General features: G+C 60.9%; 2 protein-coding genes across 12 annotated transcripts in view; one reads left to right on the plus strand and one right to left on the minus strand.

Annotated features, from left to right (window-relative positions):
- IFT140 (intraflagellar transport 140) overlaps positions 1-2,611 on the plus strand; it is a 107,268-nt gene extending 104,657 nt beyond the window's left edge. For 4 of the 7 annotated variants that reach the window (XM_033236256.1, XM_033236258.1, XM_033236259.1 and 1 more), the window contains one exon: positions 1,908-2,611. In XM_033236256.1, coding sequence (XP_033092147.1) covers positions 1,908-2,114 — 207 coding nt within the window. In that variant the 3' untranslated portion in view covers positions 2,115-2,611. The remainder of the gene's footprint in view (positions 1-1,907) is intronic. The other 3 variants (XM_033236254.1, XM_033236253.1, XM_033236255.1) reach the window with 1 other exon arrangement.
- TELO2 (telomere maintenance 2) lies at positions 2,582-20,925 on the minus strand. Of its 5 annotated transcripts, none has more exons than XM_033236262.1 (22): positions 20,670-20,925; positions 19,680-20,015; positions 18,673-18,950; positions 17,222-17,290; positions 16,818-16,965; positions 13,913-14,015; positions 13,152-13,220; positions 12,825-12,966; positions 12,615-12,751; positions 11,758-11,837; positions 11,494-11,604; positions 11,134-11,222; positions 10,859-10,950; positions 10,493-10,609; positions 10,252-10,323; positions 7,625-7,816; positions 6,971-7,062; positions 6,251-6,350; positions 5,937-6,001; positions 5,586-5,701; positions 3,674-3,795; positions 2,584-3,207 (listed from the first exon to the last, which is right to left on the minus strand). In XM_033236262.1, exons 2-22 carry the CDS (start codon positions 20,012-20,014, stop codon positions 3,160-3,162), a joined length of 2,577 nt encoding a protein of 858 aa, XP_033092153.1. In that variant the 5' UTR covers position 20,015; positions 20,670-20,925; the 3' UTR covers positions 2,584-3,159. The 5 variants fall into 5 exon arrangements, with proteins under 5 accessions (XP_033092154.1, XP_033092153.1, XP_033092151.1 ...); XM_033236260.1 differs by having other exon boundaries at positions 19,680-20,050; positions 20,670-20,916; XM_033236261.1 differs by lacking the exon at positions 20,670-20,925 and adding an exon at positions 20,394-20,602 and having other exon boundaries at positions 19,680-20,050.
- Between the last annotated feature and the right edge of the window lie 4,293 nt (positions 20,926-25,218).

Raw genomic sequence — 25,218 nt, forward strand, 5'->3', positions numbered from 1 at the left:
CGTGCTGGTGGCCGTGTCGGCCTCACTGGGCTGCGGTCTCCAGAATTCACAGGAAAGCTCCCTGGCAGTGGCTTTTCCTCAGGGCTGAAAGGTCAGCCCCGTGAGACAGACTCCCTTACCCGGCTGCTCACTCCCCTCTGCACCCTTCCACTTCCATTCACTGCCCTTTTGCTGCTGGGAAACAACTCGGTCTAACCCTAACAAGCTTTCTTTGTTGTTGTTTGCTTTGGTTTTGAGACGGGGTCTTGCTGTGTCACCCAGGCTGGAGTGCAGTGGCACAGTCACGGCTCCCTGCAGCCTCAGCCTCCCAGGTTCAAAAGACCCTCCTGAGTGGCTGGTGTGCACCACCGCGCCCTGCTGCAACAGGGTTTCTCTTTCTAGGAGAACTATAGTTTTACATATAAAAGCAAAACTGGACTATAGAGATGCCCAGACTGCTATATCCTCAAAATTAACAGAAAATCCACATTTTAAATATTTCACCAACTTCTTTATTGTCTCTATGGTTGCTTGAAGCCTATGGGATTTAGTAACTCGAAATGCAAAAGAAAAAAGAAAGAAACCAAGGCAGCCAGCCAAACTGAGAAAGCCCAGACACACGTTCCCTCGCGGCTGCTACAGCACCGCCGGGGCCATGCGCACCACCTCACCCGGGCCACGGCTCCACGTCCGCTCAGCTTTCCCGCCATCATCTGAGCACAGCCCGCACACACTCAATGCTGGAGACCGGCAACATTCCTGTCACCCTTGTCCTGCGCTCCACCACCCCTCACCCACCTATGCCACCTATCCTGCCCCCCACCGCCCCTCACCCAGCTACGCCACCTGTCCTGCCCCCCACCACCCCTCACCCACCTACGCCACCTGTCCTGCCCCCCACCACCCCTCACCCACCTACGCCACCTGTCCTGCCCCCCACCACCCCTCACCTGCCCTCCGCACCCTCTGCCTGCCTACTGGAAACCACTTCATTGCCCTCTCCAAAGGTAGCTCTGCACACAGAGCAGTCACACACGCTAGGCCCTGGTTGCATCAGAAAGACACTGGCTCTTTCTGACCACAGGGTCTCTCTTCGACCCTGGCCAGCTCCTTCCTCTCCCTCTCTCCCTGTGCCAACCCTTCTCTGAATTCTGCCAGTGCAGGACCTCAGCCTGACCTGGACTCCCCGCTACAGCATTACCCAAGCTTGTTCTCCTGTGTCCCCAGCACAGCGCCCGGCACATGGCAGAGTGGTTTGTCAACATCTGAGGCAGCATCTTTTCAGTTGTAGATGTTTGCCCTCACCCTCTGATTTGAGACTGCGTGGAAGGCTTGCACTCCACCAGCGCCCACCCCAGCTGAGGCCTTCCTTAAATACAGGTCCACTGCCGGGTGATGGGAGGCGCCATCCAACAAGCTTATTATATCTTCATAGCTGAGACTCCATCTCAAAAAAATAATAATAATACCCAAGACAAACCACTAGATATTGCTGCCTGCCCTCCAGTCTGACATGCATGTCCACTCCCAAGACTTGAGTGCAAAACACAGGGCCTCTGCCGCCCCGGGAGGCTCTGCCCGCGCACACAGTGGGAGCGGGCCTCTGTGCACAGCTGCTGAGGGACTTTCCAGGGCCCTGGCTCTGCATTTCCAGCTGAAAGGCCAGCCAAAGCTTCCTGTTAACCGTCCACACATGGCACATGTGCGGTCCGTGGGCACCGCATCCCTCATCACTGCATCCCCCCATCACCGCGTCCCCCCATCACCGCATCCCCCCATCACCACTGGGAAGCCTCAGTGCACCGTGTCCTCCAGCAGGGAGGCACCCCCACCCGCCTCCAGGGGCAGCAGCATGTGCCTGGCCTGCGGGCAGAGCGTCGTGCCCGGTTGTTGAGGAAAGCTGAGTAACATCTGCTCCTCTGCCCCAGGCCTACAGATTCTTGGAGGAGATGCGGCGGCGGCTTCCCTTGGCCAACATGTCCTACTATGTGAGCCCGCGGGCCGTGGATGCCGTGCACCAGGGGCTGGGTCTCCCGCTGCCACGCACAGTGCCCGAGCGGGTCTGCCACAACAGCATGGAGGACCCCAGGGAGCCGGACGAGGAGGTGGTGGAAGAGGCAGACGACGACCCCTGACGGGCCTGGGCCCCAGGACCAGCGTGCTGCTGCAGGAAGGCATCTTCTGGAATTTTCCAGTCAGCTGCAGCAAAGCCAGGTTTTTTACTGGGAAAAAACGTCTGTGATGGAATACGCACCAGAGCTGGGCGGGAACGCAGCGGCCCGGGCCGGCAGAGGCGGTGCTCCATCTGCACCTTGCTGCCTCTGGGTGCCCGGCAGCTCCACATTTGTAGATTCGCTCCTTTAAAGGGAGTCGGGTTCACCCTTCCATCATATTCTCCCAACTACACACTGTAAAGCCTGAGAAACTTGTAGAACCTCGGTTAGGAAGCTGCAGCTGGAGGGCTGGGGCACGCCCCACACATCACATCCCCCCCCCACACTCCTGCAAGACCCACGGCTCCTGAGCTCCTGAGCTGGGACACCAGGGCCCTGGTGGCTGCACCCCCCGCTAGGCTCTGCCCACCGGCCACCAACACTCCTGCAATTCCAATAAAGTAGTTTATTTTCTGGGAGCCCGTGTCCTGTCCACCCCACAAGCCCATCCAGGAGCCACACGCCCTGCCTGGGCCATGAGCACGATTCTCCTGGTGACACGGCACTCAGCCCGAGGGACCTGGGACAAGAGCTGCTCTGTCCTGCTTGGTGGCGCTCACAGGAGTGCCTTGGGGGCTCTGAGCAGCAGGTACACCGTCCTCCCCTCCTGCCAGCCTGGTTCTGCCCTCACTGGAGGAGTCAGCCCCACCAGCAGCGCCCACGGCCCTGGCCACAGCCCCACGTCCAGGCTGCCATGTCCCGGCGGGCAGTGCCCAGGCCCAGTGTATTTTTAGCAGACTTGCTGCACTATAAATAGCGGCAGGCCGGGCCTTCCTGCATCTGCACTCTCCGTACCGGATGCTGCCGCCGACCTGACCTCGCTACAAAGCCTGGCTCTGCTGCTCCAGGTCGCTGCTCGGCCACCTTCCTTGCTGCCGGCGGGGGTGGTCCTGGGGAGGCCTCCGGGACTAGGGAGATGCGGGTGGGAGAAGCCTGTTCTTGAGTCTCTGCAGAAGCCACAGGGCCCTCAGTGCCAGCGTCCTGCAGTCCTCATCGGGGTCTTTCTCAGCCACGTCTGCCAGAGAGGAACAAGCAAAGCTGAGGCAGCATGGAGGGCGCATTCTCCCTCCTTCTGTCTTCAGTTTGCCTGAACCAGTCCCGCCGGGCCTGACTCCATGAAAGGGGGCTTGGGTCTGCAGTGAGCCCGGACCCTCCCCAAGGCCATGTCCTGCGTGCCACAGGCTCTGTGCAGGCAGCACTGTACATGGAGGGCTGCCCTGAGCTGTGGGACAGGCAGACATGGGAAGGGGGTCTGGGGTGGGGCACACAGCCCGGGAACACCCGAACACCACAGGGCCTGCTCCGTGCTGGACAGCAGACGTGGGCTGCGGTCAGAAGTGGAAGGCCCTAGGAATCCGGGTGCTGGGCATCAGGAGGTGCCACCCGCCTGCGGGGAGGCCTCTGGGGTGTCTGGGACTGCACACTGCCCCCTCCAGGTCGGAGCCAGAGTTCTTGGCTGCCTGCAGTGCTGGGACCCTCATCAAGGTCTCCTGCAGCCTGGAGCCCTGGTGAGCCTTGAGGGGCTCTGCTGGCCACAACAACTCCCCAGACTGGGCTAGAATCACAGGGTGAGGAAGCACTTGTAGACCCTTGGGAGAGGTGCCTGCGAAAGGAGAATACCCTGCCAGGACCCCACCAGCCTTGAGTGGAACGGGGGCGGCCAAGGGACAGAGCCCCCCTGCTCCTCCTGGTGCTTCAGGTCCCCAAGGCCCCCAGACAATGACGTGGCAGGCACCAAGTCTCTGGGGAAGGAGGCAGGGAATGTGCTCGCCCACCCAGCCCCGTCAGTGGCTCCACTGGCCAAGGGGGAACCTCTCCTCCTCCAGGCAGGGCGAGTGGGCGAGAGCACTCTGAGGGGCTGTGCAGCAGCTGCAAGGAACCGGTGTCTGGGGCACCGTACCCCCCTTGAAAGAAGCAAAGCCCTGCACAGACTCCCTGCACTTTGGGCCCAGGACCCTCCAGCTGCTCCGTGGGAAGACATTCATGGCCACCCTGCGCACAGGGCCTGGGAGGGGACAGGGCAGAGCTGGGCCCGCCCTTCCCGTGTCCATCGATCCCGTGCTCTGCTCCTGGCCCATCCCTGGGGACTCATCAGCTCCATTCCCGTGGGAAACACCCGTCCACACCCAGCAGGCTGGCACTGCGCCCGGGTGGGCAGAGGGGAGATGGCCGGGGCCGCAGAGGCACAGCCCAGCCCCACGGGAAAGGTGACCTCACCACAGGCATCCCCCAGCGTCCCCCAGCACAGAGGCCTGAGCGCACGTGCCTGGGAAGGACCCGCATCACCCAGGACCCTCCTGACAAACACGGGAAACTGAGGCTGGTTCAGGGGCTGGGCTGCAAACCCACCCCAAGCGCCCCACAAACCAGTCACTGGACCACAAGGGCAAGCAAACAACAAAAGGTGCCGAGACTGCACCAGCCGGAGGAGCCCAGGGAGGCGGGCGGGCGGGGACTCAGAGGGGCCCAGGGAGGCGGGCGGGCGGGGACTCAGAGGGGCCCAGGGAGGCGGGCGGGCGGGGACTCAGAGGGGCCCAGGGAGGCGGGCAGGCGGGGACTCAGGGGCCCAGGGAGGCGGGCGGGTGGGGGCTCAGAGGAGCCCCAGCAGGGTCCAGGATCAGGCCAGTGCTGGGGTGGCTGCACCTCCAGCCTGCACACTCTGCCTGTGTGGGTCCCAAGGGGTCATGGCGGCCTGTCCTTAGGCCCAGCTCAAGTACCGAAAGGCCAAAGGTCACAACGTTCACAACTGACTTTTACAAGGTCCAAGCGCAGTGGCTCATGCCTGTAATCCCAGTACTTTGGGAGGCCAAGGAGGACTGCTTGAGCTCAGGAGTTTCAGATGAGCCCAGGCAACACAGCAAGACTCCATCTCTACAAAAATTATTTTAAAAGCTGGCAGGCTGTGGTGGTGTGCACCTGTGGCCCCAGCTACTCAGGAGGCTGAGGTGGGAGGATCACTTGAGTCCAGGAGCTCAAGGCTGCAGTGAGCCAAGATCGTGCCACTGCACTCCAACCTGAACAGCAGAGCAAGACCCCGTCTCAAAAAACTAAATAAACATTTTTAAAATAATCAGAACACACAAGGGGGGAGCCAAGTGGCAAAACGTTCCCCAGGTGAGCCTGAGGGAGGGGCTCTGGGCTTGCAGGGCTGTGCTGGCGGCTTCTGGATGTGACCTTTCTCAGAAGGAAGCCCATTTGTGGAGGAAGGTGTCTTCCCTCGTCTCCCCTGCAGGATTCCACAGCGGCCACAACAGGAACCAGGCACTGGATTCCCCACACGGGGACCACCACGTGCCTCTGGATGTCTGCGAGAGGGACGCGCCCCCCAGATGAGAGGCCCGGCTCCCAGCCTGCAGGAGCTGCGCCCCACACAGAGCCTGGGCCGACACTTACCCGCCAGCCAGGACTGGGCTTCCAGCAGCTCGTCCAGCAGGTCCTCCAGCAGGCGCGCGGCAGGCACGCTGAGCAGGACGGAGGAGACAGCCGACAGCAGCCCCTGGCGCACATAGCTGCCGGCAGAAAGGTGGAGGCTGAAACCGGCAGGGACCACGTCCCAGGCCAGGGAGACCTCCCGCTCCCCCCGGTGCGGTGGACCACCCACGCTGCGGCCCTGTCTGGCACATTTTCTAGTTGGGAAGTACCAGGTCAGGCTGCCTGTCACCTCGAGGCTCCACGGGGCCCCCACGATGAGACCCTTGTGTCTACGTGCACCCCTGGCCTGGCCCAGCCCCACAGGCCACTCACACGTCGACGTGGAAGCGAAGGGCCCACACGAATTCCAGCAGGGCCTTGCCCATGGCCACAGCCACCTGGACACCAGCAGAGAGACAGTCAGCAGGGTCCCCATGCCATCCCCACATCCCAACACCATGGGCAGCATCTGCTGCTGGGCAGCAGGGACAGGGCCTGCCTGACAGCCGAGGGGATGCTCCCGCTGCCTAGGGCCCACACAGGCAGGCCCTCCCTTGGACACCCATCCCCGGGCGCAGGTGAGGCTGAGGAGCGCTCCTGATCGACAGGCAGCGCAGGCCAGTGCCCCGCGACCTCTCCCGGCTCACCGTGGTGTTAACAGCCAGGTACATCAGGGCCCCTAACGTGTGTGTCAGCCTTCCGAGAACCAGCTGGTCATCTCCCAAGAGGTCGAAGGTCACCACAGGCCTAGAGCACAGGATGGAGCCCAAGGTGCAGGGGCGCCTCAGGGCCAGGTCCCCAACATCCTGGGCCACCGCGGGAGACCGAGGGAGCCCCACACAGCCCCTCCTCCTGCGCCCACCACCTTGCCTGCACTGAGACCGTAGGACCGTTCCCGGGTGCCCACTCCCCCTGCAGGGCTGTCTGGCACAAGCCCACCTGGGCCAGGAGTTCCCAACGCCGAGGCCCCCACCCCTGCTGCACCATGATTCAAGCCCCACACTTCTCTGCCATCCCGAGAGCCTCACGCCCTGAACCTGGGGCGAGAGCAGCATCGGCTGAGGCAGGAGGCGGCGAGGAGGGCTCAGTGGGTGATGGCGTCAGGCAGGTGTGGGCAGCACTGCTGGCCATGCCGCAAGCCCAGCATCGGAGCAGACACCTGGCACCTCACAGCAAAGCTCAACCACAGAAGAACTTTGCAGAACGCTCCCTGCCACTTAACACAGGCTTACAAAAAGCCACAGCAAAGCCACAACCCTGTTCACACCCAAGCCCACTCAGACCCCAGCCTGGAAACCTCTTGGCCACAGGGGTACATCCAGGGTCCCCGTCCCCCACGTCCACAGGCCCACAGAAAACCCACTCACCTGTCAAAGTGCTGAAGGAGGGGGAAGAAGAAGTGGCCGGCCACGGAGCTGAATCTGCTGGGGCCACCTGCTGGGCCCTGCCTCGGGCCACCCTGCCAGACACACATGGTGCTCACGGAGGCGCAGGCCTGGGCAGCGGGCACAGCACCCCTACCCCGAGAGGATCCCACAAAGCAGCGTGGACCCCAGCCTCTCCTTGCCTCCCTGGGCCACTCCTGCGGCCCCGCCCAGCTCCCAGGGCCCGCGGGGTTGGTGACGGGACTCAGGCAGCAGACCAAGCCTTCCCGACCTTGCAGGCAGGACATTCAGGGCTGGAGGAGCATCATGGCAGGGCCGCCCTGGGCACTGCAGGATGCCTCCCTGGTCTCCAACCCACCCCCAGCGACAACCAAAAACATCTCCAGATGCTCTGAGGACAGAGCACCACCAGGGCACCTGTCTCTTAGCATGTCCCCAAGCCCAGTCTGGGTCCCCTACAGCCAGGTCCAGTTCCTCGGCGCGAACCATGGACCTGCCTTTCAGGAATCCCGGCACAGGCACCATGCCCTGCGAATGCAGCCACCCCTCGCTGTAGACAGTGCCTGGAGGTGTCTGACCGCCCTTCCCGCCCACCCACGCTCCCCATGCCCCTGAGCTGACCAGACGCCCACTCACCTTGGAGAGCTGCCGGGTCTTGCTTCTGATTCGCTCCTCCACCACCACCCGCCAGTCGGATGTCACGGCGCCGCCAGGTTGAGGGGCGGCTGCCGCTGGCAGGCACTGGGTGTTGGGACTCGGGGAGCCAGGCTGGGGAGCCCTCCCGAGGCACCCAGGCCTAGACAGCTCCTGGGCAGCCAGAGTCAGCACCTGGAGGGAGACAGGCCCAAGGCAGTCGCCACTGCTCCAGGGAAGAACATTTCCCTAGAGTCATCAGCCAAAGCCTCAGACACAGGCCCAGGGGCCCTCGCCGCCTGGGGGAAAGTGTGTTCTGGGAATAAGGAGAAAAGTCAGTTCCCCATATCTGACACTTCCCCATATCTGATAGCGACCGCGTCTTGGTAGGCGGGAAAGTGGGGAAGGTGGGCTCTGTGCTCCAGGAAATGAGAACATGCCCAAGGCCCAGCGCAGCCTCATCCTAAAGCCATGCAGTCCCGCCATGCCACAGCCGCATGCCCTTCTCCCAGGAGCTCGGCCTCACAGCAAAATCAACGCTGCAGTGGCACATGCCACGGGTGGGTGGACCTCAGAACACGGCGGCGGAGGAGGCACCAAAGACCAGTGTGCGCCTCCATCTCTAGGACACCTTCTCAACAGGCCAGTGCCAGACCGGAGGCTCCCAGGCCGCGGGATCGGGGCGACTGCTGACAGGGACGGGGTTCCCTCCGGGGTGATGAGGACGCTCTGGGACTAGACAGAGGCGGCGGCTGTGTGACACTGCGGATGTTCTGGATGCCGCCCAAGTGTGCACTTTAAAACCGGTTCCGGTGAGTTCTTTCTCATGTTCTCAGTCTTTTTCGCTTTATCGTGGTAAAATATATACAATATTTACCACGTGAACTCCTCCCCTCCCTTTTTCTTTTTTTTTTTTTTGAGATGGAGTCTCCCTCCATCGCCCAGGCTGGAGTGCAGTGGTGCAATCTCGACTCACCAGAACCTCCGCCTCCCGGGTTCACGCCATTCTCCTGCCTCAGCCTCCCTAGTAGCTGGGACTACTGGTGCCCGCCACCATGCCCAGATAATTTTTTTGTACTTTTAGTAGAGATGGGGTTTCATCATGTTAGCCAGGCTGGTCTCAATCTCTTGACCTCGTGATCCATCTGCCTCAGCCTCCCAAAATGTTGGGATTACAGGTGTGAGCCACCGTGACCGGCCTCCCGCCTCTTTTTTTTTTTTTTTTTTTTGAAATGGAGTCTCGCTGACGCCCAGGCTGGTGTGCAGTGGCACGATCTTGACTCACCAGAACCTCCGGCGCCCAGCTTCAAGCGATCCTCCTGCCTCAGCCTCCCAAGTAGATGGGACTACAGGCGTGTGCCACCACACCCAGCTAATTTTTTGTATTTTTAGTAGAGACGGGGTTTCACCATGTTGGCGAGGCTGGTCTTGAACTCCTGACCTCAAGATCCGCCCGGCTCAGCCTTCCAAAGTGCTGGGATTACAGGCGTGAGCCACTGTGGCCGGCCTACCTTTTTTTTTTTTTTTTTTTTTAACAGACAGAGTCTTGCCCTATTGCCCAGGCTATAGGGCAGTGCTGCCATCACGGCTCACTATAGCCTTGACCTTTGGGATCAAGCCAAACTCCCGCTTCAGCCTCAAGAGTAGCAGGGACCACAGGCGCCACCACGCCCAGCTAGTTTTCTTTTGGTGGAGATGACAGGGTCTTGCTGTGTTGACCTCAAACTCCTGCGTTTGATCAGTCCTCCCACCTTGGTCTCCCAAAGCACTGGGACGACAGGTGTGAGCTGCCACGCCCAGCCCGCTGTCCCCATCTTTAACTGTACAGTTCCATGGCATTAGTAAGCACATTCACGATGGGCAACCATCAGCTCCATGCGCGCCAGAACTCTTCCGCCCTCCCAGGCTGAAACTCTGTTCCCGTGAAACGCTCACTCCACAAACCCTCCCCGAGCCCTGGGAGCCCCGTCCGCTCTCCGTGAACCTGGCTCCTCCGGATGGCTCACGACGACGTGCAGGCCCTGGGGCTGCTTTAACTCGAGGTTCACCGTGTGGCAGAGCGTCTCAGAGTCAAATTACCTTTGAGACAGAGTCTCCCTCTATCATCCACACTGGAGTGCAGCAGTGCAAACACAGCTCGCTGCAGCCTCCACCTCCTGGGTTCAAGGGATCTCCCACCCCAGCCTCCTGAGTAACTGGGACCTCAGTCACCCGCCACCACACTCGGCTGACGGAGACTGGGGTCTCATTATGTTGCCCTAGCTGGTCTCGAACTCCTGGGCTCAAGTGATCCTCCCGCCTCAGCCTTCCAGTGCTGGGATTTGAATTTTTTTTTTCATTGCTGAATAATGTTCCCTCACCTGCATAGCACACATTTTATCCTAAAGTGGTGAATTTTATGGCATGTGAGTTATATCAGTAAAGCTGTTATTTAAAAAAAAAAAAAATGCTCTGCCACAGGAGCCCTAACTCCCCCACTGCTGAGTCCTGCCCGGTCACACACTCACGAAGGCAGTGGACAGGCCTACACGAGCCCCACGGGCCCAGCAACAAGGAGACCCAGGTTTTGGCACCCCACCTTAGGGCAACTTGGGCCGGACCAGCGGGACTGAGGCCCAGGAGGCACTTACGTCCAGGATGTCCATGCGCTGCCGGAGGCTGTAGTTGAGGGCATAGAACTGCGAGGTCAGATAGTCAGCCACCTGAGGGCACAGGGGAGAGGCTGCTGTGGTCTGGGACCTGAGGTCTGCCCGGGGCGACCTCCAGGCACCTCATAGCCAGCTCCAGCATAGGACCGAGCCTCAGGCACTGCAGCTCCCAGCGCTTCCCGCTGCGCCTGCACTGGCCAGGGCCACGGGTGCGGGGACTCACCCGGGCTGGGTCTGTGACCGTGACAGCCACCAGGGCTCTCTGGCGCAGCCCTGCAAATCCCACCACACAGGTCTTCTCCTCCAGATGCAGAAGCACCTTGGCCAGCTCCACGCTCACCTGCACACAGAGGTTAGGGCTGGAAAACGTGCCGGACCCAGCCACCTGCCCTGAGGCCTCACCGAGACTCACAGGGCCTGAGCTACCCACCCAGGCAGAGGCCCCAGGCCGTAGCCGTAGCCCTGCTGGGAGAGGCAGCAGCCCTGAGTCACACACGGGAGCCAGATGTCACCCTCAGTGGCCAGAACACAGACGGCATTGGGGGAGCTACCATCTTGGGCCTCCCCACCCACTCCCGCCCCCACTCACCTCCCGAGTGGCTGTGGGGCTCCTGTAGACCAGGCCCTCAAGGGCCCGCAGGGCCGCCTCCCAGCGCTCTACGTCCTCAGATGTGGTCAGGGCTGCACAGAACCCAGACAGGCCTCGGTCAGCCTCAGCCCTGACCCTGATCCTGAGCCCATGAGAGCCAGCGGCACGGTCAGCACCCTGGGCCCGGGGCTTCCTGGTGGCCCCTTGAGGCAGAACCAGGCTGTGAGTGAGACCCATGCCCAGCCCAGCAAGGCCCTCCAGGGGCCCGTGCCCACCTTCCACGCAGTCCCGGACATAGGCAGGAGCCTTGCTGCTCTTCAGCTCTCTGTCCCCTGACATGTCATAGGGCACAAACTCATCATCGCTGGGGGAGGGCAGAACAGACACAAACAGCCCACGGCCTGTGAGAGGAAGTGCCCAACGGCAGAGCCGACCCCTCACTCCACCCCAACATGTGGAGCTCACGCCTCGGCCCCTGCACCTGCAGCAGAGCTGGGAGCTGGGAGCCCTCCCACGAGGACAAAAGAGAACAAGGACGGAGCAGGCAGGGAGCCCCCACGGGGCGCAGGTTGGAGTGGGAGGGGTTTGCCTCCCGGCCTCCTGCACGCTACCCACTGGGGTGGCAGAGCCCCTACCTGTCCAGCTCTGAGTCAGAGCCTGCCAGCTGTGCTTGGGGGACGCCGCCATCCACCATCTCTGTGGGGGTCTCTGCAGGGGGCTCTGCCGTGGCTGGAGCGAGGGAGGTGCTTTAAGGAAACAAGGAACAAATCATTTAGAGTCTTCTCAAGCCTCTGCTCTCAGGACTCACAGGACCAAAAGAAAGGCCTTCACCCGCTCCTATCCCGGCAGTGGAATCCACAGCAACAGTGGTGGGGTCCCAGGGGTGCAGAGACCCTCACCCCGCCTCCGAGGCGCCGTCACCCGCAGGCTGGAGGGAGGCCAAGGCCAGCAGCTCGAGGCTCAGTTCATCCTCTTCGTACTACAGCAGGGGAGCAGGCTCAGTGGCATCCGCCAGGCTGCAGTGCTCCTCCCCGAGACAGGGCCCCTCCCCGAGCGGGAGCCCCTCCCCGAGACAGGGCCCCTCCCCGAGTGGGAGCCACTCCCCACTGCGGCCCCCCTCACAGCCCGGTCTCATTCAGTGGCTGGGCCCTGGATAACCAGGTGTCTTTTTAAAAGCAACTTTCTAAGGTTCCACCTCAGGCCAACGGTAGCACTGGGTGTGCTCAAAGCTGGGGGCCATGGTCCCTCCCGAAGGAGCTGGGCCTCCCACCAGGCCAATGCCCCAAAGAGATCCCAGGGTCTCAGCAGATGAGAGGACAGGCCGTCACCACCATAGCCTGAAGGCAGACAGGGCTCCTCCACGGCCAGGCAGCCGCCCACACCAGATGGCAGGCAGCAGAGGCTGACACCCGCGCCCATCGACCCACAGCGACCTGACTGCCCTGCAGCCCAGGCCAGACGAACCGCAGTGCGTGGCTCCCTTAACTCCAGCCTCCCCCAGATCCCCATCTGAAGAGAGTCTGTGAAGGTGTGCAGGCAGCCCCATGGGGGCCCTGTGCTCACCGGACCCTGTGTGGCCCCAGGAGCTCAGGGCTGAGAGCCTGCCGCAGCTTCCAGCCTCAGCCCTGCGAGAAGCCAACACGGACGTCCCCCAGGTCTGGACCCTGGGCAGAGGCAGTGACCCTGGGGCTGGAGAGGCAGCCACTCGGAGACCCGGGCCAGCCACACAGGGACGTGGAGGGGACGGCCCACTCACCTGGAATTTTAGGGGAGGCCCCTCGGGGTGGATCCGGGCACTAACGACCTCGGCCACGACCATGCCCAGGCAGCGCACGGGGGGCAGGCTGCTGTCCAGGCGGCACTTCACACCCGCCATCATGCTGGCCAGCAGTTCTGCAAGCACCGGACAGGCCCCCTGAGCATCTCGGGGTGCCCAGGGCCAGGGGAGCCCGAACTACCCGCTCACCATCCCGGCTGTCCCGCAGCTCCGGCTCCCTGAGGTGCGCCAGGCAGACGAGGACGGCCTTGCTGACATGGCACTGCTGCGGCAGGGGAGTGTGGCGGATGGCACTGCTGCTGCCCCACGTCTCCAACAGCTCCTTCAGCACCTGGCAGGTGGCATGGCCCAGGACTGGGTGGGGCTGGGGGCCAGGCTGTCCCCGCCAGGCCCACAGCCACTCTGAGGGAGCTCCGGCCCCAGCCCAGCCAGCCTCACCCTGCCTGCCCCCAAGGTGGGCCCCGCACAGCTCTTCCCCCAGGGCCTCGAGGGGACGGAGAGCCAAGAGGCTCGTACCTGCAGCAGGAGTGGGCGCCGCTGGCTGTCCATGGCCAGATAGCCCAGCAGGCTCTGCAGCATGGGCGTCTGCAACAAAAGCACATGCCTGTCCACCGGGACGAGGCCGCCGCCTGGCCAGCCTGGGGCTCCCGAGGCCAAGAGCCGTGCCAGGACCAGGACCGGACAGAGGGCAGCAGACGGACAAGAAGCACAGGGGTGGCCACTGCCTCCTGGAATGCGGGACCCTCCCCTCCCGCAGAAGCTGCCCCCTGGGCTCAAGTGACCCACCTGCCTCTATTCCTTCAAACTGAATGTGATAAAACGGTCCCATATAAAAACGTGGGATGCAGCTGCTGCCGTGCTGGGGTGGGAACTCGCCATCTTAAGTTCTCTTGTGAACGGGCCCTGGCTCACCCACTCCGGGCTCAGGCCATGGGGACGGGAGTCACAAGTCTGGGAAGTGCACGACCTCCTCTGTGTCCTGACCTATCCCCACCCACCCCACCCCCTCAAGCCCCGGCACAGAACGCAGCTGGGGCGGGTGGCTTCTCGGGAGTCTAGAGAATTAAGACACATGAGAAGCCTCACTCAGCGCCTGTCACAGCAGGGTCTGTCATCGGGGCAAGGAGGCACCCACGGCCTCGCCAACTCCTGCCGGCCACCGCCCAATCACGGGCAGGGTCTCCCAGGCAGCAGACACCTGCTCCGACCCCATGTTTTGCAGCGATTCTTGCTGTGCTGGGGCAGCCAGCAGCCTGCACCCTCCGTGGTGTCCTCACCGTGAGCCGGGACTGTAAGAACAGAAGCTTCCGGGTCATCACAAACTGGGCCTTCTTGTTCTTCACCACCAGGTTCCCCAGCAGTCGTGACAGGACCTCAGGCCTGCAAGACAGAGTCGGGGGACCAGAGATGCAAGCCAGCCTGGAGGCAGGAAGGAGTGAGAGAGCACGAACTCCGATGCCCACAGACGCCGGCCTGATTCCGGGCCTGCCAATTTCTAGCCGTGAGCCTCCGGTTCCATTCTCCGACTGCCTGAGCTGGGCCTTCATCCTCCCTTCTCCGAGGCATAAATGCGACAACCCAGACAGCACCTGCGCCCCAGCCCGGGAGGAGGCGGGTCTGCGCCCCACGGCCCCCTTCCCTGCGCCCCAGCCCGGGCGGAGGCGGGTCCGCACCCCACGGCCCGCTTCCTGGCTGACCCAGCCCAAAGTCAGTGCCTCATGTGGGGCCGGGGAAGAACCTTTTCTGTAAAGAGCCGGAGCCTACGTGTTCCAGGTTTAGAGACCACACAGCCGTGTCACAGCCACTCCACGCTGCCACTATAGCCAAAAGCAGCCAAATATGTAAACGGACGAACGTGACTGGTGCCAAAAATACTTTATTTACAAAAACACGCAGCGGGCCACATTTTGTGCAAGTCGCCTGTAGACCCCCGGTCTAGACTGAGAGAGTCCTCCCAGTGAGAGGTTACGGGTCTCCAGAAAGAGCCCGAGTCTCTCCAGCTAGTGTGGAAACAGATATGGCTGGATTTCTCCCTCACTCATCACTTACAATTCCACACAAAAACGTAACAGTTAAAAAAACATTTGGAGGCCGGGCGCGGTGGCTCAAGCCTGTAATCCCAGCACTTTGGGAGGCCGAGATGGGCGGATCACGAGGTCAGGAGATCGAGACCATCCTGGCGAACACGGTGAAACCCCGTCTCTACTAAAACAATACAAAAAAACTAGCCGGGCGAAGTGGTGGGCGCCTGTAGTCCCAGCTACTCGGGAGGCTGAGGCAGGAGAATGGCGTAAACCCAGGAGGCGGAGCTTGCCGTGAGCTGAGATCGCGCCCCTGCACTCCAGCCTGGGCGACAGAGCGAGACTCCGTCTCAAAAAAAAAAAAAAAAAAAACCTTTGGAGGCCAAGGCAGGAGGATCACTTAAGGCCAGGAGTTTGAGACCAGCCTGGGCAACAAAGTGAGCCTGTCACTACAAAAAATTTAAAAATCAGCTGGGTGTGAGCGCACACACCTATGGTCCTGCTACTCGGGAAGCTGAGGTGGGAAGATCGCTGGAGCCCAGGCGGTCAAGGCTGCAGTGAGCTATGATCATACCACGGCAGCCTGGGAGACAGAGCAAGACCCTGTCTCTGAAAACAATCCCCCCCAACAACAACAACAACAAAACTGTAAAACAGACTGTGATTATATGATTATATAGTTCACAGAGAAAAGAATACAAATGCCTTAAACATGCACGCCCTCACCCAGAATCAAGAGTGCAAAGTCAGCCGAATGCAGGGGCTCACACCTGTAATCCCAACACTTTAGGAAGCCAAGGTGGGTGGATTGCTTGAGGCCAGGAGTTCAAGACCAGCCTGGCCAACATGGTGAAACCCCGTCTGTACTAAAAATACAAAAATTGGCCGGGTGTGGTGGCGGGTGCCTGTAGTCAGTCCTAACTACTCAGGAGGCTGAGGCAGAAGAATTACTTGAGCCCAGGAGGTGGAGGTTGCAGTGAGCCGAGATCGTGCCACTGCACTCCAGACTGGGCGACAAAGCCAGACTCCACCAAAAAAAAAAAAAAAAGGCCAGGTGCAGTGGCTCACGCCTGTAATCCCAGCACTTTGGGAGGCCGAGGCAGGTGGATCACCAGGTCAGATCGAAACCATCCTGGCTAACATGGTGAAACCCTGTTTCTACTAAAAACACAAAAAATTAGCCAGCTATGGTGGCAGGCTCCTGTAGTCCCAGCTACTCGGGAGGCTGAGGCAGAAGAATGGCGTGAACTCAGGCGGAGCTTGCAGTGAGCCGATATCGCACCACTGCACTCCAGCCTGGGCGTGACAGCGAGACTCTGTCTCAAAAAAAAAAAAAAAGGCCGGGTGCGGTGGCTCAAGCCTGTAATCCCAGCACTTTGGGAAGCCGAGACGGGCGGATCACGAGGTCAGGAGATCGAGACCATCCTGGCTAACACGGTGAAACCCCGTCTCTACTAAAAAAAAATACAAAAAATTAGCTGGGCGAGGTGGTGGGCACCTGTAGTCCCAGCTGCTCAGGAGGCTGAGGCAGGAGAATGACGTAAAAAACCTGGGAGGCGGAGCTTGCAGTGAGCTGAGATCCAGTCACTGCACTCCAGCCTGGGCGACGGAGCGAGACTCCGTCTCAAAAAAAAAAAAAAGAAGAGGAAACACTTTGGGCGAAGACAGGCGCGTCCTCGTACACACTGGGGGCAGGGAGGCGTCTGAAGCAGGCGAGCTGGCAAGGTTTGTGGGGGGTTAAATGGCTGGCAGTCCTGCTTCCAGAAATGCAACCTTGATTTTCCTGCACAAAGACGTGGGGAAGTGAGTCACCGCCCGTTACCATGTCAGAGCCTGGAGGTGGCGCACGTGTGTGCAACGGGGGACCACAGGCGCAGGACAGGGTGGGCGCCCCAAGGTCCAGGCGCCTTTAGGCCTGTGGCTAAACAGCTGGGCTGTTCACAGCATCGACGCTATTTCATAAGAGACAGGGACTCTCTGATGCAGAGGCCACCATCCACACGTGCAGGAACTGAGAGGACACCACCCACACCCTGTGGCTCCCACATGGGGGTGCCAGCCACAGCACGGCGCCCAGGAGAAGCAGCGTGAAGGAATGGCAGCCTCTCGGGGTCCAGACCCCCAGAAGCCAGCGCAGCGGGAGGAAAGCCCAGCTGCTTACCCTGGCACAGCCTCCACCAGCCCGGTCAGCACCGCCTCCAAGGCCCGGTCCGGAACTTGCTCCACCAGGCGCCAGCAGACGCGCTGGTGCAGGTAGCTGCCCTGGGTGAGCGCTGCCAGCCGGGGCACCAGCACGCCCAGCATCTCCTCTGAGGGGACAGACGGAGGACCTGAGCCTGGGGAGCTGCACCTGTCTTGTGTCTGGGGGCTATGTGGGTCCAGCAAGGACAGCCCCACAGCTCCCCAGTCAGCACAGCCGAGCCCCAGACCCCAGGGGCCCAGGACAGGACCGGGCAAGGAGACCCCGCAGGGGGCCAGGGTCGGGAGGGATTCTCGGCCTTCTGCCGATGGCGGACAGGGAGTGAGGGTCGGGGCAGGGCGGGCAGGAAGGACGGCCCTACTCACGCTGCCTCCCGTGGACGCAGGCTTTCCCGAGGACCTGAGCCACGAAGGACACAGAGGAATCCAGGCCACCTGGGACAGAAAGGGAAGCCTGATGAGGAGGCTGGCGGGAAGGGCACAAAAGAACATCTAGGTGTGGGGGGAGCTGCTCTCGGTCAGGCGGACTCCGACTAACAGCAAAACTCACAACAACGGTCGGCACACGTCAGCCCTCCAGCAAATCCCAACAGGAGTGTGCTGGACGTGACAAGCAAATCACAACTCTTTCAAACCTTCACCCGCCTTAGCCTGCTTCACCGTCACGATGGTCCTAGGAGGCCGGGACGGGCATGACATTGCCAAGGAAGGAGAGGAGGCACCGACAGGGCCCGGCCCAGTTGGGTCAGTCACGCAGGGTAGGCCTGGGCCCTGCGCCGGGCACGAACCTGGAGCAGCACCACCGCTGCGGCCGCCGAGGGAAGGAGTGCACGCCAGGGAGCGTGGGGAACCAGGAGGGCCGGGCCGTACCAGCCCCACGGGAGAGCTGGGGTACGGGGGAGTGGCAGCCACGGAGCTGCGTGGGGACCAGGACAGCCCCAGCTAACCCCGAATGCGTGAAAAAGACGCGTTCCACGTACATCCTGGATGTTCCCAAAGCCTCCTGAACACATCGGCCCACAGAGCAGCAGCTGTGAGCCTGGGCTACGTTCGGAAAGGACAGGAGGGATTGGGAGGCGCTGCAGGAACCCCCAGGGTGAGACGAGGGGGCCTGGGCCACATAGGCCCCATGCAGGGACTGGAGGGGCCCGGCTCCCTCCTGGGCTCTGAAGGGGCGTTGAGCTGCTCCAGGACCCCGGGGTGCCCCTTTCAGAACAAGGTGGGGGCTGCATGTGGGGCAGTGGAGGCCAGACCCAGGTGCTCAACCCGCATCTGAACTGTCGCCTGGAGCTTGGGAAACGCGAGAGAAGGAAGGGGTCGCCCTGCAGGGACAGGCAGACGCTCTGGGTTCTGTGCAGGCCCCCGGCCCAGCCTCCTCGCTAGCGAAATGCACCCTTGCAGCAGCCGCTTTCTGACGCCCCAGGGAAAACAGAGCGAGCATGGGCGCTCACGGGGCCCTGCAGCCCAGCGGCGGGTGACGCCATTCCCACAGCACCCACTCTCCAGGGCACCGCCAGCATCTGCCTCCAGACCGGAGAACCTCGAGATCCCCCACCTTGCCACCGCAGCACAGCTGGGCCCCGGAAACCAGCAGTGACTGCAGAGACAAGAGACGCCCGCGGGGAGGGCAGCGGACTTCAGTCCACAGCGGATGAGCCCTTCCAGTCACTACTGTGTGGGACAGGGCTGTCCCCACCTGCCTGACGACACCACCCAAAGACTCCAAAGTCTCCAGAGGCCGTGAGGCACCAGAGGGTGGCAGGGGACAACGGCCCAAAAAGACGGCTGGCGAGGGGGTCCCCGAGGCAGGGCTTCACCTTGGAGAGAGTCCGCAACCGCTTGCAGCACCCGGACAACCTCCTCGCCGAGCAGGCGGAAGTAGTTCTGGGGGAAGAACTCGGCCAAGTTCTCCTGCTGCAGGCGGTTGCCCAGGTGATCAGGCAGGGCCACCACCTTGCCCAGCAGCGTCTCCCGGAGCAGGGGGAAGCCGGGCTGCATCTGCTGCTGACACTGCACCTCCATCAGCACTGCCAGTCGGCCCTCGCGCAGGAACCTGGCCAGCAGCTGCGCCATCTTCATCAGCCGGAAGCTGGGGCTGAAGACATGGGCATGTTGGGCAGAGCCCCCAAACCCCATCCTGGGGGCCCCCTTCCTGCCACAAGGAACCCGCAGCCCGGATTACACAGGTAGCCCCAACAACATAACCAGCGCGAAGTCCAAAATCACAAGCTGAATGGGAAAATCTGTTAATCCATTCCTAAATATCTGCAATTACTGTGTGGGAGCTCTCAGGGTCCTGAGCAGCTTCCCCAACCTGGAGTCTCACTGGACACCGCTCCCCTGCTGCTGACACGGATAACTCGGGGCTTGCTTTGATCACAGCAACCTCTGAAAACCCAGCTTCTCAAGGTGCAGCATCCTGGCAAGGACTGCAGTGTGATCTGAGGCTGAGCCTGGGAGCCGCCTGGGGCTGGGAGTCCACATAGGACACGTGTCAGTGATGACAGCTGTGCTTCCCTGGAAAACCGGGAACGGCCCCAGCGGACAGGCTGCCTCTGCCACCTGGGATATGAACAGTCCCGCCCCATCCCTCTCTGACACAGCCAGACAAGGAGCAAGCGAAGGACTTTGTGAGACACGGCAGGTACCTCCTGTCACCAAGGAGACAGACACAGACCGCTTCTTCTGTTCAGGGGTTCAGCCATGTGCAGGCTCTCTCTCTAGCCCCTCACAGGAACTAGAGAGGCTCTTGGTCCAGTCCTTTAAACCACTCTCATCACTTCTGAGGCTACTGGCAACCCCAGGATGGGCCCAGGTCACTCACCCCGCAGTGCCCTCGATGGTCTCCATCAGCACCAGGAAGGCTTGATCCGCGGGGCCCTCCAGGAAGAAGCTGGCCCACAGCTCCTCCAGGCGGCCGTCGGGCAGCAGCTCCAGCCAGGCTGGGCTCAGCCTGCTGACAAGACATCTCAGGACAGGCGAGAAGTGGGCCGAGGCAAACTCCTCCTTCTCCCTCGGGAGCGCTGGAGGCTCCATCTCACTGAGATACCGCTTCAGGGACTCCAGGGTGCAGAAGATGCGGCCGCCATCCTCCGAAGATGAGAGGGTCTGAATGGCTTCCCGGACAGCCAGTCGGACCCCTGAGGGTGCTGGCTCCATCCTGCAGGACAGACCTGGGCGTCACGGGAAGGCAACCTGTGGCATGGACACGGGACTCAGCTTGGGGCAGGGAAATAATCCACACACGCTCAGGAAGCCCCTCTCTGAGCGCCCCAGGACCCCACACCCCTCACCCCTGGTCCCACCCAACCCTGTCCCGCCTCCTTCCCCTCCAGTGCCTGACGGTTTCCACCCAGAGTTTGCTCCTCCGCTGGGACCCCCACGCTACTGGCCACTGCAGGGCTTCTCAACCCGGGCCACTGTGCCCGGGACATTCAGTTGTCACAAGCGGGAGTGCCACTGGCGCGACAGGGAGGTGGAGGCCAGGGATGCTGGTGAGTGTTCCCCGGGCACAGGGCAGCCCCACGCGTCCTCGCACCCAAGGCGGGAAACCCGGCCCACGGGAGCTGCCGGCCCTTCTGGCTGCCTGAGCGGTGACGGGTGGCTCCCGTCGCCATTCCTCCGCCCGGTGGAAACCAACAGCTTACGGGGAACACGGGTTCGGGGCTAGAGGACCCGCACTCGGACCCCGCCCCCGACCCGGGCCCGGACCCCGACCGGACTCCTCCCCGACCTGGAACCGACCCAACCAGACCCGGAACCCAACCCAACCCGACCCGACCTCCGACCCCCGACCCCCGACCCCCAACCCGACCTGGACCTGGCTCCCGGGTGACTGCAGCGCGCTCAGGCCCCGCGCGCCACCGATTCGCTGCCGCCGATTCCCCACGGCCGCCACAGCCCCGGACGAAACGCGATCGCGGCCCAGTTGGTTGGCCCTGAGCACGAGTTCCTGGGTCCGGGAGAAGCTGCCGCGGGTTTTTTTGAGCCTCTGGGGCGGGTCCCTGCGGGTCTCGCAGCACGAATCTGCGGAGGACACCGAGCGGGAGGGCGCATCTGCGCCTGCGCTGCGCCGGGGCGGGGCGGAGCATGGATGGGGCGGGGCCGGTGGGGCGGGCGGGGCCTGACGCGTGGGTGGGGCTTTGCGTTGGGCGGGGCCGCGCCTCCCCACGTGGCTGCGTGCTGGGTTCACTGCGCCGGGGTAGTCGGTTCTCGCCTTAGTTTCTCCCATCCCGGTCCTCCTTACCCTGGAGTGATGTCAGCCGTCCCTTCCCTCCGCCCGGGGTCCCACATTCTCTCAGAACGCCGAGCGTTCGCTCTACGGCAGATGTTTACCAAGACAGGCCTGGCTCCTCTTCTCCGAGTGTAAGGCCCTGCTTTCAAGGGTCAGAGGCCAGTAAGGGAAACGCGGAGCATAAGGAAGTAAAAGAACGATTGAGATCATGTCCGATACGAACAAATGCGGCTCCGTAAATGAGGCCAGTTCGTGGAATTAAAACTGCGACCAGTAGGTAAGCGCTAGACGCATGTGGCTCTGTAAATTAACCGAAGTTAAATAAGTCCAATTCCTTTTTTTTTTTTTTTTTTGGCAACGGAGTCTCCCTCTGTCGCCCAGGCTGGAGTGCAGTGGCGCGATCTGGGCTCACTGCAAGCTCCGCCTCCGGGGTTCACGCCATTCTCCTGCCTCAGCCTCCCGAGTAGCTGGGGCTACAGGCGCCCGCCACCGCGCCCAGCTAAGTTTTTGTATTTTTAGTAGAGACGAGGTTTCACTGTGTTAGCCGGGATGGTCTTGATCTCCTGACCTCGTGATCCGCCCGCCTCGGCCTCCCAAATTGCTGGGATTACAGGCGTGAGCCCCCGCACCCGGCCATAAGTCCAGTTCCTTACTGGCCCTAGCCCCATCTCAAGGGCTCCCTACTACCTGTGGCTGTGGCCGCCAGCCTGGCCAGCAGGACACTGAACATTTACAACATGCAGTGCCTTCTGTAAACTGCACCAGAGTATTGGGGAGCTTCATCTTTGTGGAGGGGGCCAATCCAGGAAGACAGGCTAAGGAGGCACCATTTCAGCAGCAATGGATGTGGGAAAAGCTGGGAAACAGTTATCTGTTTGTTCAACAAATATTGATTAAATGCCTGCTTGGTACACCAAGCCCTCTGAGCAACAAATGATGCAAAGTTCCTGCTCACCTATCGGGGAACAAATAAAGTACATACAAAATATGCTAGGTGACAGGCCTCGAGCAGAAAAACTGGCAGAGGCCAGGCCCAGTGGCTCACGCCAGTAATTCCAACACTGGGAAGCTGAGGTGGGAGAATCATTTGGATCCAGAAGTTCAAGACTGGGCAAAATAGTGAGACCCTGTCTCTACAATAAATTTAAAAATTAGCCAGGCACGGTGTCATGTGCCTGTGGTCCCAGCTACTCGGGAGGCTGAGGTGGGAGGATGGCTTGAGCCCGGGAGATTGAGGCTGCAGTGAGCCATGCTCACTGCCACTGCACTACATCCTGGACAACAGAGCAAGACCCTGTTTCAAAAAAAAAAGGAAAGAAAATAAAGAAAAAATCGGCAGGGTAAGAAAATAAGAGCCAGTGGCCAGGCACAGTGGCTCACACCTTTAATCCCAGCACTTAGGGAGGCTGAGATGGGTGGATCACGAGGTCAGGAGATCAAGACCATCCTGGCTAACATGGTGAAATCTCGTCTCTACTAAAAATACAAAAAAATTAGCTGGGCGTGGTGGCGGGCGCTTGTAGTCCCAGCTACTCAGGAGGCTGAGGCAGGAGAATGACGTGAGCCTGGGAGACAGAGCTTGCAGTGAGCCGAGATTGCACCACTGCACTCCAGCCTGCGCGACAGAGCGAGACTCCGTCTCCAAAAAAAAAAATTAGCCAAGCATGGTGGCATGCACCTGTGATCCCAGCTACTTGGGACGCTGTGGCAGGAAAATCGCTTGAACCCAGAAGGCAGAGGTTGCAGTGAGCAGAGATCGTGCCATTGAACTCCAGCCCGGGTGACAGAGCACGACTCCTCCAAAAAAAAAGAAAAGAAGAGCCAGAGAGCAGTGGGTGCCGTCTTAAATAAGGTGAGAGCTCTGAACAGAAGACCTTACAGCAGAGCCCTGAATGTGGTGACAGCCAGGGAAGGAGTCTCACTGGCAGGAAAACGGCAGGTGTGATGCCGGAGGCCGCAACTGTGGCCTGGGAGGTGGAGCCGAGGGAGGTAGATGGAGGGGTGAGGCCTGGAGGGAGAGAGGCCGTGGGCCAGGCCACAGAAGGCCCTGGCCGGGACTGAGGATTTTGCTTGTGTGGCAGGCAACTCCTGGAGGCATTGAAGGCACGGGTGCATGCTGGTACACGGACACAGGGACCAGGTGGCCGTTGTGGGGATGGGCTTGGGGCGGAGTGGGAGTGTGGAGAAGCAGCTGAAACTCGGGGCATGTGTCTGCAGGCAGAGCCGATGGATGGGATGTGGGGCGGGCAGCATCCCACCATCCCGGAAACTCCTCCTCCATCCGCTGCTGGGTTCCAGCCCTCGCCAGTGCTCATGGCGGCTTCAGCTTTTCGTGAAGCTCCGCATCCAACAGTGGGTGCATGGAAGACAAATTTCTCAAGCCTTTGTGTATCTGAAAACGTCTTTATTCTTTGCTCTGTCATCCAGGCTGGAGTGTAGTGGTACGATTTCAGCAACCTCCATCTCTCGGGCTCAGGCGATCATCCTGCCTAAGCCTCCCAAGTAGCTGGGACTACAGGTGCACACCACCATGCCTGGCTAATTTTTGTAATTTTAGTAGAGACCGGGTTTTGCCATGTTGCCCAGCCTGGTCTCGAACCCGTGGACTCAAGTGATCTGCCCACCTCGGCCTCCCAAAGTGCTGGGATTACAGGTTTGAGCCACCGCACCCGGCCTCGACCCACGACTTTATTTTTTTTTTTTTTTTTTTATTTTTTTTATTTTTTTTTGAGACGGAGTCTCGCTCTGTCGCCCAGGCTGGAGTGCAGTGGCCGGATCTCAGCTCACTGCAAGCTCCGCCTCCCGGGTTCACGCCATTCTCCTGCCTCAGCCTCCCGAGTAGCTGGGACTACAGGCGCCCGCCACCTCGCCCGGCTAGTTTTTGTATTTTTAGTAGAGACGGGGTTTCACTGTGTTAGCCAGGATGGTCTCGATCTCCTGACCTCGTGATCCGCCTGTCTCGGCCTCCCAAAGTGCTGGGATTACAGGCTTGAGCCACCGCGCCCGGCCGACCCACGACTTTAAATGGAAATCAAGTTGGCTCAGTGGCTCATGCCAGTAAACCCAGCACTTTGGCTAGGCTGAGGTGGGAGGATCGCCTGAGCCCAGGAGTGTTTGAGAACAGCCTGGTATCATAGCAAGACCCCGTCTCTACTGCAATAAAATAAATACATAAATAAATGGAACTCATTGTCAGTTGGAAGCTGCAAGATCGCCGCGCTGCATGTGGCACCAGCCTGGCTGTCATGGTGGCCACCAGTCCCCCGGGGCCTAAGGCCCCAACCCCGTCCACATGCCCGCGATTTTCTCTCATGCTTTTTGCATCTTCTTCGTGTCCATGGTGTTCTGACACTTGACAAGGGGAGCCTGGGGACCACCAATGGTTCCCTGGCCTGGCACCCACTGGGCTCATGCCACCTTGGGAATGATGGGTGCCCTCACTGGGACAACTTCGTGGATCTTATTCCCATGAGCTGGGTGGCTTGAAACAAGGAAATGAATCCTATCACAGTTCTGGGGGCTGGAAGTCTGAAGTCAAGGTACACACTCCCTTGAAGGCTCTGGAGGGGGTGGTGTCCCACTTTACGTCCCCCAGCTTCTGGGGGCTCCTCATGGCAGCGTCACCCCAGTCTCTGCCCCATCTTCACAGGCCGTGTCCTCTGTGCCTCCTCCTCTGTCTCTTATAAAGACCCCTGTCATTGGCTTTAGAGCCACCTGGATAGTCTCATCTCAAAATCCTTCGTGACATCCGCAGAGACCCTTTTCTACATAAGGCCTGCCTGGGTCTCATTCAAGCCAGTACGTAACCTGTAACCAAAAATACCAGCCTGGCCCACATGCGGCAACCCTGTCTCTACTAAAAATACAAAAATTGGCCAGGTGCAGTGGCTCACGCCTGTAATCCCAGCACTTTGGGAGGCCACAGCTGGCAGATCACCTGAGGTCAGGAGTTTGAGAACAGCCTGGCCCACATGGCAAAACCCTATCTCTACTAAAAATACAAAAATTACCCAGGTGTGGCGGCACACACCTGTAATCCCAGCTACTTGGGAGGCTGAGGCAGGAGAATCCCTTGAACCCAGGAGGCAGAGGTTGTGGTGAGCCGGGATCGCGCCCTGCACTCCAGCCT

Source organism: Trachypithecus francoisi, unplaced genomic scaffold (assembly GCF_009764315.1).
Source record: "Trachypithecus francoisi isolate TF-2019V2 unplaced genomic scaffold, Tfra_2.0 Lachesis_group15, whole genome shotgun sequence".
Lineage (NCBI taxonomy): Eukaryota > Metazoa > Chordata > Mammalia > Primates > Cercopithecidae > Trachypithecus > Trachypithecus francoisi.

Excerpts from the sequence above, each read along its gene's own strand:
- TELO2 (XM_033236262.1), bottom strand. The coding sequence starts at position 20,014 with ATGGAGCCAGCACCCTCAGGGGTCCGACTGGCTGTCCGGGAAGCCATT. Across the intron at positions 7,817-10,251 it reads AGCGCATGGACATCCTGGAC|GTGCTGACTCTGGCTGCCCA; the intron begins GTAAGTGCCTCC and ends GTCTCCCTCCAG. Across the intron at positions 5,702-5,936 it reads CTTCGCTTCCACGTCGACGT|CTATGTGCGCCAGGGGCTGC; the intron begins GTGAGTGGCCTG and ends TTCTGCCGGCAG.